This window comes from Nymphaea colorata, chromosome 9 (genome assembly GCF_008831285.2).
Source record: "Nymphaea colorata isolate Beijing-Zhang1983 chromosome 9, ASM883128v2, whole genome shotgun sequence".
Classification (NCBI taxonomy): Eukaryota; Viridiplantae; Streptophyta; class Magnoliopsida; order Nymphaeales; family Nymphaeaceae; genus Nymphaea; species Nymphaea colorata.
Window position 1 is genome coordinate 13,838,583 of NC_045146.1, and position 16,714 is coordinate 13,855,296.

Consider the following 16,714-nt stretch of genomic DNA (forward strand, 5'->3'; position numbering starts at 1 on the left):
AGAAACTGTCAAGTTACCTATACGAACACAGTGTTTGCCAATACTAATGGTTGATTTTAACAAACAACCATTAGTTTACATTGAAAAAGAAAACTTTTTGTAAAGAGAAAATTGAAAATGGAAAAAAGTAAAAAGAATATGGAGGAGATTTCTTTTTTAATAAATTATCAAAATGTCATTACTCCTTTACTGTGCATAGTGAGTTCCGTGCACAAAACTTTCTCTCCTACTTTATGGGCACTGTACGAATGTGTTTGATAATTGGAATGCCACATTCTATAGAATGTAAATGTTCTACGAATGTATAATGCATCGTTCTTGTTACCAAATGCCTTAAATATCAAGGTGCACACCATGATCTGATGTTGAGAGATCCAAATTCATTTAAGACAGACCTTTCAAACGCGTTTGAGGCATACAAACACGGTACCAGTTGAAACTTACAACGAAAAAGGGGTGAACAAAAATGGGAGGAGAGATTGTGTCGTTGGTGCGGTAAGCAAGTGGAAACGATTGTCTTAATCTGCGTACACGAATTGTTATGTTTCAGGGACACCAATATTTAAATAAACTGAATTATATCGAAAGACTGATATGTAAATTAATAACTAAATTTTATCGGTTAGTGTGGACCACAACCCAACAAGCCAACACCTACATCCCCTGCTTCCAGCCATACAGGGGTGTCCACTACATCTATCTGTTGCCCACTTTCACTGAGCCCTTCACTTACTCTTAAGGGTAGGTATCATTTACATGGACATGGTACACCTTTACATTGTGCACAGGTCTGTGTATAGTGTAGATTGTTTCTTTTTATGTTCTTTCACATTTCATGGCTCATAGTTTCGTAAGTATTTAACATCACGACTTAATTAATCAATTAATTTTGAATGAAAGTGCCTCATTTATGTTCACGCATGTATGTTCCGGGATGTCGGTATTGGCACAGGATCAAAGCAAGGGTCATAAGCTATGTCACCAGGGCGTGTCCTTTTTCAACCCCACTCGTGTGGACACGATTATTTTCATCAAATCTCAACAAGCACCCGACTCACATCAAACGCAAGTCCCGTGAGGTCAAGCCGCACCATAGACATTTTGGTCTTTTTCTTTTTTATTTTTATGTAAGTAAAAATAGATTCAGGGCACAAAATCATGCCCTTCCCGCTGCTCTGTCCGACGTCTCTACCGACAGCATTGTCTCCTGCACCGCCGGCATTCTCTCATTGCTCCGACGTCTCAACTCTCCGTCTTGCTGCTCTCTCCGAGTCTCCGTCCGCTGCTTTTTCTCCTCCACTAGTGGCCGCTACTATCTCTCCTCCACCGTGGGGTCTGCTCTCTCTCCGTCCGCTGCTCTCTCCGGCCGCTGCTGTCACTCCTCCACCGGCATCTGCTGCTATCTCTCCTCCACCAACGGTTTGTCGTGGAGCACAAACTTATACGGAAGTTGGTATAACAGGGCAGCTGGAGTCTCATCAGGGCTTTTCAATTAGAGTGTGGTGGGAGTTGGCATGATAGGTTAGCTGGAGCAATGTAAGGTCTTCTCTAAAAGTTAGGTTGTATAAAAATTTAGTTTTTTCCTAATTTTTCAAACTAAATAAATTTGTTATATATTAGTGAGACTTTTTGGAACGTGACCATGAGTTGCCTCCAGAAAAGTATGTCCGTGAATGACTTGCCTTCAAAAGATGTGTCCATGGGATGCCTTGTGCATGTTTTTTCCTTTTTGTATATAGCATGGGCGTGAGATATCCATGCTATTGAGATATTCCGTTTGAGATCTTAGACGGCCTCCGATTTCAGGTCCAAACATAGTACCAATTTGGATCGAACTCGGTGGCAAATCAATTCATTCATTGACCGATGAGACGCAATTGTTTCCGATATTAATCAACAAGAAATTGTTTTTACTTTTAGTTATTTTTATTTAATTTTCGTGACTTCTTTAGCAATAATTTCTTTGTCTATTCATAATTGATTCTGGATCGGAGACACCACCAGCCGTGCCACTCTCTGCAATAGTTGTAAACCTCAAGAGACCCCCATTTGTTACGTAAAGACAGACAAAGATCTCATTCACTTCACTCCTCGAGCGGCGGCAAATTGAACGTGGAAAGTAAAGCGAGCGAGACTCCTCTTTTTCGCCTCAACACAGGGAGAACCATGGGATGAGGAGGAAGAGCAACAGCTTGTGCAGACTGTGGGAGAAGTAGAGGAACCTGAGGTGAAGATCCCTAAAAAGGAACGGACGGAATAGGAAAAGGAAGAAGAAGAAGTGGAGGAGGAGGAGATGGAGGGTGACCAAGTGGAGGAAAAAGTGAGTTTGGAAGGTTGAGTCATGGGGTCAATTTAGAATTGGGGTTTAAATCGACCTCACGACTCAACCTCATGTCAACGTTACAGGCTCACTTTCCCCTCCCTTTTACTCTCCTCCACTCCTTGTTCTTCCGTTGCCTATTCCTTCATTTCCTTTCTCGGCACCTCACCCTCAAGTTCGTCTACTTCTCTTACAATCCTGACAAGCCGTTGCTCTTCCCCCTTCTCCTATGCTTCTCCATGTATTGAGACACAAAGAGGAGGCCAGCTCGTTCTACTTTCCACGTTCAATTTGCCACCGCTCGGGAAGAGCAAAGTGAAAGAGGTCGCTAAGCTTCTTTAGGTAATAAATGGAGCCTCTTGACGTTTACAACTATTGGCAAGTGATAGACGGATGAAGGGTTGGCCAAGGTCCGGCATTATCTTTCTACCCTTGGTGAACTTCTAAATTTGGTTGAAGGTAAAAGTTATCGAAAGAGCGAAGTCGATTATATGCACAAGCTTGTATGCTATGTATAAGCTCAGTACTTTAGTGAACCACTTGTTCTAAATCTTGTTGATATGAAAGACGTGAAGCTGGTTATATGCACAAGCTTGTGCTATGAATAGGCTCATCTGCATGAATAGGCTCATGTGCATGACAGGTACTTCCTGAAAGTGAGCGAGGGTAACACATGTCATGTCATGCACCAGGAACTAACTCTGCACACATAACCACTTCTCCCCAAAGGTCCTCGAGATAGCAGAGGCAGAGAGGGGCTTTGATCACCCCTAAGACTGGCCAATCTCACACTTCTTATCTATGGTGGCTGTTGCAAATTGAAGTGAGACCGTCTCTATTTATAAAACTGGGGAAAGAGAGAGCAAAACAGTCAATTGGAGCCCAATAAGGAAACCTTTTCTATAGGTTAGGATGTCTATATCAGATTAAAATTAGAAATATGATCTAACTGCTTCAAAAAATTCAGAAAAACATTAATACGCAATTAAAAATCGTATTTGATTTTAATTTAAAATAGGACATAGGATGGATTCAGATTTGGTTTTAAACAAATATCCAATCAAATTAGGATTGTGATTCCCACACTGCAGGGCAAGGCATCCATATATACTCGTTATGAACAGATTTCTCTATAAAAGTACTCCTGTCTTCATATAGGTATTACCGAAATCAACTTTTCTTTTTTATGTTTTTCCAAAATAGGCTCACTCGATTAATATCATCAGATTACTTTGTAGGCGCTAATCCACAGCAACACTCGTAATTAACTTATTAAAAATGTTTTCAAGCAGCTGACCGTGTGCAATAATATAGGAAAAACGCGGAGGGACATCGGTATAAGAAATTATTGGATTTGAGGGCTCCCGGTATATAATAAACTTAATTACGTGAAGGAACCAATATGTAAAATGCATTCATCTGTTTTCACCATGTAATTTAGCACGCGTTAAATCTTTCAGGTTATACCGGTGACATCATGTATATTTATTCACCGGTATAACCTTCATTTTGATTTTTTGCTCCTTTCCTTCCTTCCTAAAATTGGACTTCCACTTGCGTTGTTAAGAGTATTAATCGGAAAAATAATGAAAATACAATATATATATATATAGAGAGAGAGAGAGAGAGAGAGAAAGAAGGAAAAGAATTGAAATCCACCGACTGCCAAATGTTACTGGATGATATATATTTTTTTTAAACCATCACTAAAAACACCTATAATGAAAACATTAACAATGGTTTATGATATTTTTAACGATAATTTGTGATGTGTTTTAACGGCAGATGTAAATGTTTAACCATCAGACATTAGGCTTATTTCAATAGAGCGAAGCAGAGAAAATGACAGCAAAACTTGAGCAACTTCAAATCAGATCTGAGTATAGATTTGTGACAGTCATGCTGGTTGGAAACTTTCTTCTCCATTCCAGTATTGCCTTAATACGGTTGATCTTTGCTTTGTTATTTACCACCACTTTAATCACGTAGAATCTTTCCTATTGGTTAGGGATGTCAAGGTATCTGATTTGGATTGGATATTTGATTGAACTGTTTTGAAAGAAATCACACATGAAAAGCAATTTAATATTCGATCAAAAAATCGATCAAATTCGATTTAAGAAATGACATCCAGTGGGTTCACATATACATAAATATATATATATATATATATATATATATATATATATATATATATATATATATATATATATATATATATATATATATTTATATATAAAAGGTACAAGGGTGACTCTCCACCACTAAACCTTATAAGGTCAACGGAAAGCAATAAAATGGTTGGATTGAGACTTAGGCTAATGTCTTCAACTTGTCCACCACAGCTTTCCTCTTATATCAACTATTCCGACGCAATTTTTCGTTTTTGTTCCTGAAGCCTGCAACTAAAAGTCTAAAAGTAACATGCCAGTTCATGGCCAGTCGCAAACAAACGAATGATTCGGAAGGCAAAGTGGTGCACATCGGCATTCATTTGCAGAAGCAACAATCGAGAATTCAGATAATGTTGCATGGGCAAGAACAGCACTCAGAAGATCCATACTTGTTATTAAGAAAAAATAGCGACGTCAGAGCAAAGCTTAAAAGCTACAAAGGCCTATTAGATTAACACTACAATTATTTGCAAAGTTCTTATATATCTGTATGTATGTGTGTCTGATTCCAAAATTTTTCCTTTTCTCCATTTACAGAGGAAGAGACGGGGATGAAGAAGGCTCGGGCTCCTCCATTGCCCTAGACGGTGAAGCCATGGGCATAACTTTTGCTTGAGAATTTTGTTGACGCGTATTAGCAAAGATGACCTTCCTATGAACAACGGTGAGCAGGATCAAGGCGAGGGTCATAAGCAGTGAAGCCATGGATATGACCCTTCTGATCGCATGAGCTAAGCCGGTGTGCACTTCCTGCGCATATTCAGCTGAGGAGAGAGCGAGCATTGTGACGGGGAAGACGTAAGCCCACCATGCAGAACTGAACCTCCTCATTGCCTTCACAAAAAGCGTCGGCCGGACTACCTGTGGAACACGAACCGTAAAACGATCGAACGATCAGCGTGATGAATTATAAAGAAGGACTTCGGTCCGCAACATCTGCATGTGTTTATGTAGCTCTTGGGCAGCGATCGATGTCCCTTCCTGCCCCAAGTTTTGAGCTCCCATGCGAACGTATGTGGTGATCGAGGACATGCTTCTGTTTGGTTTTTGTGCCCCGTCCCTGTCCCGGACACGTCCGGCCCGGTCAGGGAAGGCCATGTCTTCAACTATACCTTCAAGTCCGGTTGTATGGCAGAGGGCTTTATAAGTGATTGGTAATCCATGTCAAATTCGCCTATTAAAACCCTAAATCTTTTAGGGTCAAGGAAAGCCTTTAGACCCTTTGGATCAAGGGCGGAAACATAAATTTTTTATAATAAGTGTTAAATTAAAGTTTTTAAATTTTGATTAAGGTCTAAATATGATTTTTAAAATTTTTTATATAAAACAAGTGAAATTTTTCAAAATTTACAAGTAATTTTTTTTTTAAAAAATTGAGGTGAATCCAAGCCCATACTATCTAATTTGGTGTATATTTAGAGGTGCACACCTCTGCAATTCAATTCTATTAGACACTGACCTATGTATGTCATGCTTGTGCATATAACATAACAAGCTTTCATGTGTAGTTTTAGTTCATGTGTATTAATGTGTGTGATTTGAAAGTAGCGAACTTACTAGCAACGTGAAGAGAAAGAGGGAGAGGAAGTACAGCATCTTGCAACCGGAGCCGAAGTGGCCGGAGACCGCTTCCCATGCAATGGACGCCACGCTAGGCGCAGCGATCGATAAAAAGGACGCCGGCCGTAGTTGCACCGGGACAGACCCGGTGCAAGGAAGGCGCTGATACAATGTGACAAACACCACAACATAATGTATGATGCCTATGGAGAACAAGAACAAGCCGAGTTCGAGCCAGGCGAGCCGGGCGGCAGTCTGCGCGGCGACGAAGTTGCCGATGAGGGAGAGGTGGGTGGAAGGGTTGGCCACAGTGGAGAGGAAGCGCTTGCCCTTGGTGAACCACTGGCCGTAGATCTTCACCTCCAGCAGCAGTATAGGAATGGTGAAGGCACACCAGATGGTCCTCGAGATGGTTGAATTCAGGTAGCCCCAGTTGAAAATTTTGATCCCTTCCAAGCTGCTGCCTCTCCAACGGTCGTATCTGGAAGGGAGGACGCACTGGAGGAGCAAGATAGCGGCAATCCAAGGGGCGAAGAGGTAGTTGACCCGCCACCGGTCGAGGAACTCGGCCTTGACGATGTGGAAGTAGAAGATGGACTTGAAGAGGTAGGCAAGGGTGGAGGAGGAGAGGACGGCTGCAGCCAGCAGCCAGAAGGACTTCTCGGCGATGGAGGTGAAGATGGGAGGCCATGGATCGGAGAAGGAGCCGGAGCTGAGTGTCCTCCATAGGACAGCTTGGCTCGCGAGGGCCATGGAGACGCGGAAAAGGTCTGCGTGGAACCGAGCCAAGAAAGGAGAGGACTGATCAGACCCAGCCATAGTGATAAGGAGGGAGGCTGCAGGTTTCCTTATATAGAGCACGGAAAGAATGCTGACAATACCGAGAGAGAAGGAGAGAATTTTTAATTGGTTTATCGGACGGAGGAAGTTAGAAATTTGTTACGAGGAGGTTAAATTAAAGTTTTTAACTTTTAATACTAAGGAAATACTATATTTTCAAAATTTTTATATAAAACAAATAATTTTTTTTAAAATTTATATGTGATTTTTGTTAAAAAAGTTTTTTGTGGTGGGGCCAGGGCCCATGCACCCCCCTTGACTCCACCCCTGGTTCTTTGTACTCGTAGTCGTTTCATCACTGTGAAGGACTCTTTAAATGGTTGCCAAGTCAAAACCAAGTTTCCTAAAGTCCAAGGGACACAGTGCTTATTTTTAGCACCATTTGTAGGACACCTACCAGCCACATCTCTCTTTTTCTCTCTTTTCTTATGTGTAGTAGGTTTCTTGTCTTAAATTTTGTTATGCATTCACATTTTATCACACACACACACACACATATATATATATATATATATATATATACCGGAGTGTCTAAATTTGATGCCCTCTATGTTGCATAAAAAATAAAGTTATGATTTTGTAACTCATTTTGCATTTATGCAATGTGAATAATTGACGTCCTTTTTTTCGTATTATGCATATTTCTCTTTGAAAAGTGAATGGAAATGAGAGCACGTAGGGGCGGGCTCACACACACTGAAAATACTTCTTAAAATAGTTTTAGAACAATCACACTGTGCGATAAATCCACATTACCTTTTAATTAAAATTAAAAGAACAAAACCTTTCTTCCTTTCCTTCTCTAAAATTGGTTCCTTTTTTTTAAGGTTAGCTCCTTCATGAAATACAACTGCATGTATATGTATTTTCAGAAGGATCAATGCTCTAGAAAGATCGTTTAATCCCTTCAATCAGTTGAATAAGTTCTGCAAATGCATTTAAGAGAGGCATTTCAATGGCCAACCCCCTACAACTTGAAACTTAGAAAAAGAAAAGAAAGGATGGAGATTGACACTGGTGTGACAATATGCTTGTAGAAAACTTTTTCATGCTCAGAACATTGCTCAACGTGGATTTTTTGGTCCTCTTTTTTCCACCTTTTATGGCCTCATATATACCTCATTCCAATTTCTGAGCGAATCTCTCCTTCTTTCTACTTCAAGCTAACCAAAAGTTCTGCGCGTTAATTTGTTGAATAAGTTGAAAGTTAATGTCTTTGAACGAAACGTTGTTTACACAACTTAATAGTCACTTTTGATTTTGTTCCTCTTTCGTGATGAAACACTCCCTAGAATCATAACCACTTTAACAGTCTCCTTCTATAGTAAACCACCAGAATAAATATCCCATCCCACCAACCTTGCATTATATATATATAAAGAGAGAGAGAGAGAGAGAGAGATATGTGGCTCGTAGGTGTAGTAGATGAACTCAGCGTTCTTTTATGTCAACTCGCATATAGGTAAGCCATGTTCATGCATATATGCGGAAACCGTGGTATTGATCGACTTAATTAGTACAAATATTATTTCACGATGTCTTCTAGTTCTAGAGTCTTCCTTGGTTCTTGTTCTGGAGCCGGTGGTGGGGATATGGTGCAAAAGCATTGCACGCATTCAGGATCCTGGCCGACTCCAAATCCATGTTCTTGTTCAAGCAGTCGGTCTGGATCACCTTGGTGCTGACATTAATATCCAATGCCCTAGATTTGAGATGATGCTGGAAAATTTCAAATGGTAGGACTGAATCTAGTAAAAATGTTACATTTTCAGAGCGGGGTTGAAGCCTGGTGAAAAACAATACACGTCAAACTCGAACTTTATTTTGAGCTTTCATACCATAATGCCCAAAAGAATTAATTACATTCACAAAATTGAACTAGCAACCAGAATGTCTCGTAGTATGCCGCTAATCCAACAGCTATGCTACGCTCCTTGAGTCACAGGCCGCTCTTCTTAAAAGGAAAAAAAGACAAAATTTGCTTTGTCAACTATATGATCAATTAAATGTGGCAAGAAATTAGTTTTAGTTGATTTGAAGTTTGTATGACGTCGATGCTCCTTCATTTTCTTTTGACTAGTGGAACACGTAAACTTCAAATTTTTACTATTCCAAAGACGACATATCTCTGCTGTACATTCTCCTCCTTGAAGATTTGTACATCATAAAAAGGAATTTAAAAGACGCTAATTTCTGCAGTTTGGGGCGGAAGTTTGGTCAGCAAATAGAATTTCAGAAAAGAAGGAAAAAAAAAAACAAGAAAAGAGTGAGTTTAATGTATTGAGAACAGAAGTCTTCACATTTAATTTCCATCATCAGATAGCAACTACTGCTATCAAATGTCAAACCCAGAAGCTAGGAAATCAAATTCTAACTTCACGCTAAGATTCAAAACCAAATCTTCGTCAATAGACTTCAATAAAATTTATACACGTTGCAACTTGACTTGTGGTCATCTATATCTTTAGTCGTCAAATTTAGGGCTTCATCCACCTGATCAATAAAGAATTCATGAATTTAACAAGATTTAAAGGTAAGCTACAGATCAAGATTAAGAGTATATAAAATAATATGTGACTCTAGTTTTTCAGAATCACCCAATTATCTAAATAGAACCCTCCAATCTACCATGATGGACTCAACTGCTAAGAGAAATACAAGGAAAAAAACGTGACAGACATTTTTGTCATCTATTAATTCACACATTTTTCAAATTGTTTCCTTCTCAATTATCCATCTGTTTCAGATGAACAGACCTTGTTAGATGGTTACATGTCCATATAGCTAGAGTTATCATTCACTCACTTATATATGTATATATATAAAAAAAGAGATTAAAAGTGACGCGAATAATCAAAATATACAAATGCCTCAAGATTGAGAGAGACCAAAAGGATCAAGAAATCCAAACGTCATCTCTAAAGTGACGCTAATTTTTTGTTATTTGTTTGAGGCAATATATACTTTCATTCTTCAAGATCGTGGACACTTGCTTCCCCTTGTTAGAATGGAAGAAAGTCAGCAGAATCTAGTGTTTCATATGGACCACACTCGCCTGTTTTACAACATAAGAAACGTAATAAGAAAAAAATATTTCAAGTAAACGCACTGACGATTTCTCTTATAACATATATTTTTACCAAAAATGTTAAACCTACCTTATTATATGATATTCTAAAAGTTTGAAAAATTCTACCTTCTTTTGTTTCTTTCTGGTCTGTTTTCTCTCCACTCCAGGTAATGCGCCACATTTTGGCCTTGCCCCGTCGTGTAAACCTTGACTTTTTGGGCAAACTTTCTCCGTCCCTCTGCATTTTCTTCTCCATTCTTTTCACCAAAGCTTTCATTTGCCATAGAAGGAGAAATTAACCTGCAGATGTAAGGTTGGTAGGTCATCATCAGTGTTCAAATGAATCGCGCATCTTGGTCAGACTTTTTATGTTGGAATTACTTCACGGATGATGTAATTTCTGCTTACTGCAGTGAAAACGTCAAGACTGTGACTCTTTGTTTCAGTACTGTCGTAATGAGCTGCCGACTTTCTCTTCCAACAGAAGTTCTAGCCGATCGCCATCAGTTTGATGATACAAATATAATTCGCCTTCTGCAGGTCCGGGTCAACCGTTTGTACATGTAATCTGGTTGAGAATTTGCTGTCTAAGTTATTCAGACCCAATCAAAATGACTATGTGTCCTGCAAGATTCAGAACATACAAATCGACCTGATCTTAGTGTAGTTGTTTAACCAAAAAATTGGCCTTTTTCAGCCGACAAAATTTGATGCATCTTCTGCAAATGATCTTGAGTAAGCACTCGTCAATTCCTGGTAATTGAAAAGTCAAGTCAGGTTGTGGAAATCCAATAGCAGATCTTTTTTTTTTCTAAAAAAAAAAATGCTGTGTTGTGGCTTTTATATATATATATATATATATATATATATATATATATATATATATATAGAGAGAGAGAGAGAGAGAGAGAGAGAGAGAGAGAGCATGAGTCAGTTGAGAATCTTTGTGACTTTGCTACCTTCTGTACATGGTTTGTTGGATGAAGAACTTCCTGAATCAAATTGTCACCACAGATCAAGAAGCATTTCATTCAGGGGCTGAATTAGAATTTTTTCATGAGGAAGACCAAATTAAAGTTTCTAAATTTTGATAAGGGCAAAAAGTCTGGTGGTCAGCTTGTGAAAGTCTCGTGGTGAGTTTGATTCTCAAAAGCGTTATTACTCTGGACTATATATGGTGCATGTGCTACACTTTAGTGGATGAGTGTGTCACTCCTCACGAAGGTAAAACACTTTTACCTCCTGACAATGCATTTAACTTGGAGGCTCACTTGTTCAGAATTTGGCCTTCTAGGACGCATTTCAGGCAATCACTTTCACGAGTTTATGCATGTATATGATGCATAGATTAGGCTCCACATCCAAACCCAAATGCAGGTGATTTAAAGCGAGGCAGGAGTTCAGTTGCAGATCCAGAACGCGGTCAGGCCCAGGTCCCTCGGCGTAGATCCTCTTCAACAACTAAGGGGCAGAGACGTACTTACAGCCCACCAGGATCGAGCTCATGAGAGTTTTGATCCAGATTATTAATTTATTTTATTAATCATTTGATTATTCATTTTTGGATATTTGGTTCATTGTTATTCTGGATCCCTATATCTGATCCGTATACGTGAACCTCTATTTAGAGAATTAGCCTGTCATTAGATAGTTGATGGTGAAATAAAATTGATTTTCTCTCTCCCTTCTAATTTCTCCTTCATATATATAAAGTCAGACCACTTGAGTAAGAGAGAAAGACCAGACCTATTAAAATTAATTATTAATTTTTTTTGTTTGCAATCTAACCTTATGGATATGATTTTAAAAATGATTTGGTGATAAACATATATTAAGTGAGTCATTTCTTAATTGAATAAGAATTTTTTAATAATAGAAAAAATGAACGGCTCTTATAACATCATAATTTTGATAGTAGAAAGATCTTTTTTTTTTTTTACAAAAATACTTAAACTACAGCATGATTTATGTTAAATTAGTGTTTATAAACATCTTAGAAAGTTCATATTTTGTTTAAAAACGCTTTTTGATATGAATGTAAGAGGTATGGTTTATATATTATATATATATACATAAACTCTCTCATATGTATACGAATTGAAGGTGCGTTCTTCCATTCAAACACGTAAGGTTCTATACGCCATTACTTTTCGCAAGACAACCCATCTCTACGATCAGACATGTCACATGCCAATGTTGCTAGAATTTGTTCATGTACTGATTCGTGCGGCATTTGATTGTCACGTCATAAACTTTGAGGTGATGTGAGGTTTTGTGATTTTCACTTTAAGAATCGAACTCGACAATCGATAATTTAACAGATATTTGTTTGAAAAACGCATATATTCGTCCCACCAAGAGTTAATTTTACAATTTTGAGATATATGGACCTCACATCAGTCGGATTTTTGTGCGTGTAATTTTGGGTAAGCGAGAGGATTACAGCCCACAGCTAGCGTGGTCTAAGGCTGTGTTGATGTCTCTCAAGAGACAATGCTCTCATTTTAATACTGCACTCCATCTCATATATTGATATAATACTATAGTGCCTGCGAGAATCAAACTGATGACTTTAATTTTATTATTTTCGAATCTAAGCATAGATTTCATTTCAGGTGGTGTAGGTAGGTCGGCTCCACTTTAAACCGGTCCAACGAACTTAAATTTAGAGCAATATTCAAACGCGGCCTTATTTCTCAAATAACAAGTACCAATGTAAACCTCCCCAAACATTGGCAAATGCAAGGGCTTGAATGCGCAGCTAGAATTAGCTACTCCCCACGTCCGGCACATAAATAAGACGACAAAAAGTCACTGTTTGTTCAGCAAAAATATTTCCGATAAAAGCTGCCACCAGACCCGCTCTTGATCTTCATTTTGTTTATTCTACCAGCTCCGATGCCAATATAGACAACATTGCGGATCATGATCGGATCGCTTTTTTCTCTTTCTAACAAAAGTGAAATTGTCGCCATCTGTAGTAGAAGAAGTTGTTTTAATTCGTTTCAAGTCTAACGGGGTTTGGTAGGCGACGAGTCTCCACTTTGATTCCTTAAGAGGTAATTATCTATGCTGCAAACGAGAGACCACCAACATACAAGTTCGGGGGGAGGGCGATTTTGAGGAACCAGCTTCGGTCAGAGAAGAACAGACAGAAATGAAGGATGAGCGTCACTGCATCCCTTTCATTCTAAAGCACCAAAGTCCAAAATTTAGATGTGCATAAGCAGATTTTCCTTTCTATTCTTCCCCTTATTAAACAATTAACTCTACTTGAAGGTCCCTTTCTTGAGGAAGATGACCCTGATCTTATTTTGAAAAATTTTGCTGGCAAAACCTAATATATTTGCAGAAGTCCTTATAGTCAGAGGCTTCTAGAGGGGAACATATTGGCACACAACCGGGCCACATTTCCTCTCTTTATTGCATTTGATTTTTTTGCTTTAAATAATCCTCATCGCCTTTTAAAAGCTGTGGTGCCATTAGACAATTGGTGTAATACAACTGGAAGGTGTTATGCATAAGAGGTTGTGAATATAACGTGATTTTCTTTTTGATAAAATCTAGGGAGAGTTGCAATTGTGTGCTTCAAGATACAACCTTCCCTGGATAAGTTACAAAATGTACAAAATAAAAAAAAATGATGGTGATTATATATATATTCAAAATCTGGAAGATACTTCTTCCAACCAGCCTCCATAACCACACCCACCTAGTGAAAAGGACTGGTAAAATGGCCCCCGCTACGCACCGGTTGCATCAGTGCTTGGGAAAGAGATTTACTTTCAAGAGGGTTGGTATAATGGACGGAGCAAGAGCTAACAAGCAATTATTCTTTGTTAGAATCCTCATGGTATTAACTTTTTTGTTCTATAAAAAGAAGAAGACCTTCACATGCAAGTTGAAGCACAACAGGACTTTTCTACCGCACGATAGAAAACCTTCCTCAACTAAAAAAAGTAATGTAACTTCATCTTAGTGCAACCCTTCACCCAAATATAATAGCACTAATTGAGATCAAACTCGTGATGCATCCTTCCCATGATTGATCTATCTCTTTCTCTGTAAATGTAAAATACCCTTCTCTTCCATTAAAATTTTATTATTATTTATTAAAATCGAGGTGCAATATGGATAGAGGCTGGTTTATGCCAAATAGAGGCCGAGAGTCCATGACCACATTGTGGCTGGTGTGGGCAACTTTGTGGCTGCCCACACCAGCCTCAAAAAATTAATTTAATACATATGTATATGTTAATGTTTCAATATATTTGATTATTATATATATAAGTGTCCTAAAAAAATTAAATGTACTAATGAGTGTTCCACAAAAAAAAAAATCTAGCACCACTAGTGATTGAAAGCCGATATCTAATTCGGCCACACATGTTTCGCTTTCTAGCTTTTCGTTTTTTCAAATCGCATTGAATTCGCCTACTTGAAGACGCACACATATTTTGCCTTTCTACATTTCTTTAATCTAATTAAATAAGCCTAGTTGCTAAGACGGGAGGGTCTAAGTTTTAAACTATTTTTGTGGCAGTGGAACGTTTAGGCTTTTTAGCGAGGGAGAAAATGACGTGGTCGGGCTATATATGTCACCTTGTCTCCACATTTCACTTTTTTTGTAGTGCAAATGTCTTAATAACAAGATACCAATCAACCAAAGACCGATAAAAAACTACATTGGTAGACTGAGCCATCGATTTGCCAAGGCAATATCTTTATAAGTAACAAGATTACAATCAACAAGTGTCTCTTAATTGATAGATTCAGCCATGTATTTGCCAAGGCGCGAATATATTGCTTCCAATGAGCTGGTCTCGAATTTAATATAGTACGTGCATCCATAGGCTTAGAAATTAATATAAAAAGAATACAATTCCTACATTAAGCAAGATTAGTAATGCCATAATAGTGCAGATTTAACATTGCCTTACTAAAACTGTGTAAAATATTTCAAAATGCCCATGTTGGTTCCTTTGGCTTTACCAATTTGTATGTCGGTAGAAATGCCATGTATCGGCAGGTTGTCAAGCCTTTTTTTTTTTCTTAAAAAATTTAAAGTCTGATATTATTTCCTAGGTTCTGCCTAATTGCAGAAAACAGTTTCCAGAGAAAATATTTTCTGACATTGTTTTTGGGGTAAGTTTGAGTAACTACCCCATGAGTCCCATGTTATGATCACTCATAAAGTCACATTGTCAGTTCGATTTATTGTGAGTATTATTTTCCTGCACATAGGCGGTGCCTGAAATTTCTGATTAAGAGGTACTAAGAGCTTAAGTTTTAGAGTTTTAAGGGCACCCAACATATATAAATTGGCAAAATTCAAGACATTCCAATATATAAATGCATGAATTTTTATGGTATGGTATTAGCAATTACACGCACCAGTACCAGCCCCAGCCCAAAGTGGCTTCTACTCAATTAATGTAGGGAGAAGGAGAAAGACTTTGACCCTTCTTCGTGTGGTTTCTACTCAACCAAAGAACAATAATGACCTCACAAATGGCCAACGGCGGACCACCAATCTTGGAATCAATTTACTTCTATTATGTTTTCCATCTCTTATGTTCTTCTAATCAACGAACTTTTGAAAGCTTTTAATTGTTCCGATTGAAAAACAATTCCAATTCTATTTGATGCTGTTCGGTCAATTTTCTCTCTCTTTAAGAAATACATCCCACTGAAGCATATCAAATAGAAAACCACCAGCAACAATGGCATGAATTTCTTTGCTCGAGTCAAAATTAAGCATCCAGTGACCTTCTGCAAGTCGTTCGAGTTGTCCCCACTTTTTGCAGCATTCAAACGAGTAGTACAAAAGCATCTGCTCCACGATTCTTTCGTGCATGACCGGGCAGACCATGTGAGGCAGCGTCTCGCTTACGAATTCCTTCAAACACTTACCGTCCATTCTTCAATTGGCATGATTCTACATGAAGAGATGGGGACGAGCCTGGTTGGAGACGGAAACAATGGAGATAACGAGCTGTGCAGACTTCCTGTTGAGAGGTTGGATCAAGACCAAATTACAAGCTTACAATAAACTTAGTTAAGAACAATGAGTTCCTTCGTTGCCTTTATGCCAAAATCACCTTCTACCCACCGCTGACCTGACCAGCTAAGCCGTAAAACTCGCAGGTTCAACAATCCCAAAGGATTGGAGACAATGGGGCCGGTTGAATTCAGGTCCCTATTTAGGAGGAGGTGATGTAGAAGGAGGAAGCTTAGCGGCAAAGGCATGACTCGAGGGGTTCTTGACATTGTTGTGAAGTTTGTTAGAAATTTTGATTGAATCTGTCGGGCATAGTGAATCGTACAGGAGAATAGACCATTCATGACCATGAAATGACATTACGATTATTTCAACGAAAATGTAGCAATATTACAAAGAGTAATACATAAATAGTTTATGAACATACGAAAATATTAATAAGCGAAACGTACAATCTATGTAAACCGAACTTATTTGCCACCACTTAAGCCTTATAAAATTGAGTTTTACAACATTATTTTTCGTAACAAAGAAATAATTACCATTGAAGTGAAAGATTTAGCTGCTTCGGTTTAAGCTGCCAGTTAAAACCAAGACATGGGGTTTTGGGTTGCATTGGAATTGGGTGGGATACAGTATATCTTTTAATATGAGTGTTGCAATTCTACTTTTCATGGTCCAAGAAAGTAGCGCACACTTGAATTGAATAGGCGATATACTTTCTACATACCCACCCCCACCAGCTATAC

The 16,714-nt window shown here is 38.5% G+C and overlaps 1 protein-coding gene across 1 annotated transcript; it reads right to left on the reverse strand.

Moving 5' to 3' along the window:
- Positions 1–5,025: 5,025 nt before the first annotated feature.
- On the reverse strand, positions 5,026–6,873 carry LOC116260601 (S-type anion channel SLAH4-like). Its single transcript, XM_031639052.1, has 3 exons — positions 6,536–6,873; positions 6,052–6,466; positions 5,026–5,355 (listed from the first exon to the last, which is right to left on the reverse strand). The coding sequence occupies exons 1-3, from the start codon at positions 6,871–6,873 to the stop codon at positions 5,026–5,028; spliced, it is 1,083 nt and encodes a 360-aa protein (XP_031494912.1).
- Positions 6,874–16,714: the final 9,841 nt, after the last annotated feature.

Coding starts and splice junctions, on each gene's coding strand:
- LOC116260601 (XM_031639052.1), bottom strand. CDS start 6,873: ATGGCTGGGTCTGATCAGTCCTCTCCTTTCTTGGCTCGGTTCCACGCA. Junction 6,467..6,535: donor CAGTGCGTCCTCCCTTCCAG/ATACGACCGTTG, acceptor CCTGAATTCAAC/CATCTCGAGGACCATCTGGT. Junction 5,356..6,051: donor TCTTTCTCTTCACGTTGCTA/GTAAGTTCGCTA, acceptor CGTGTTCCACAG/GTAGTCCGGCCGACGCTTTT.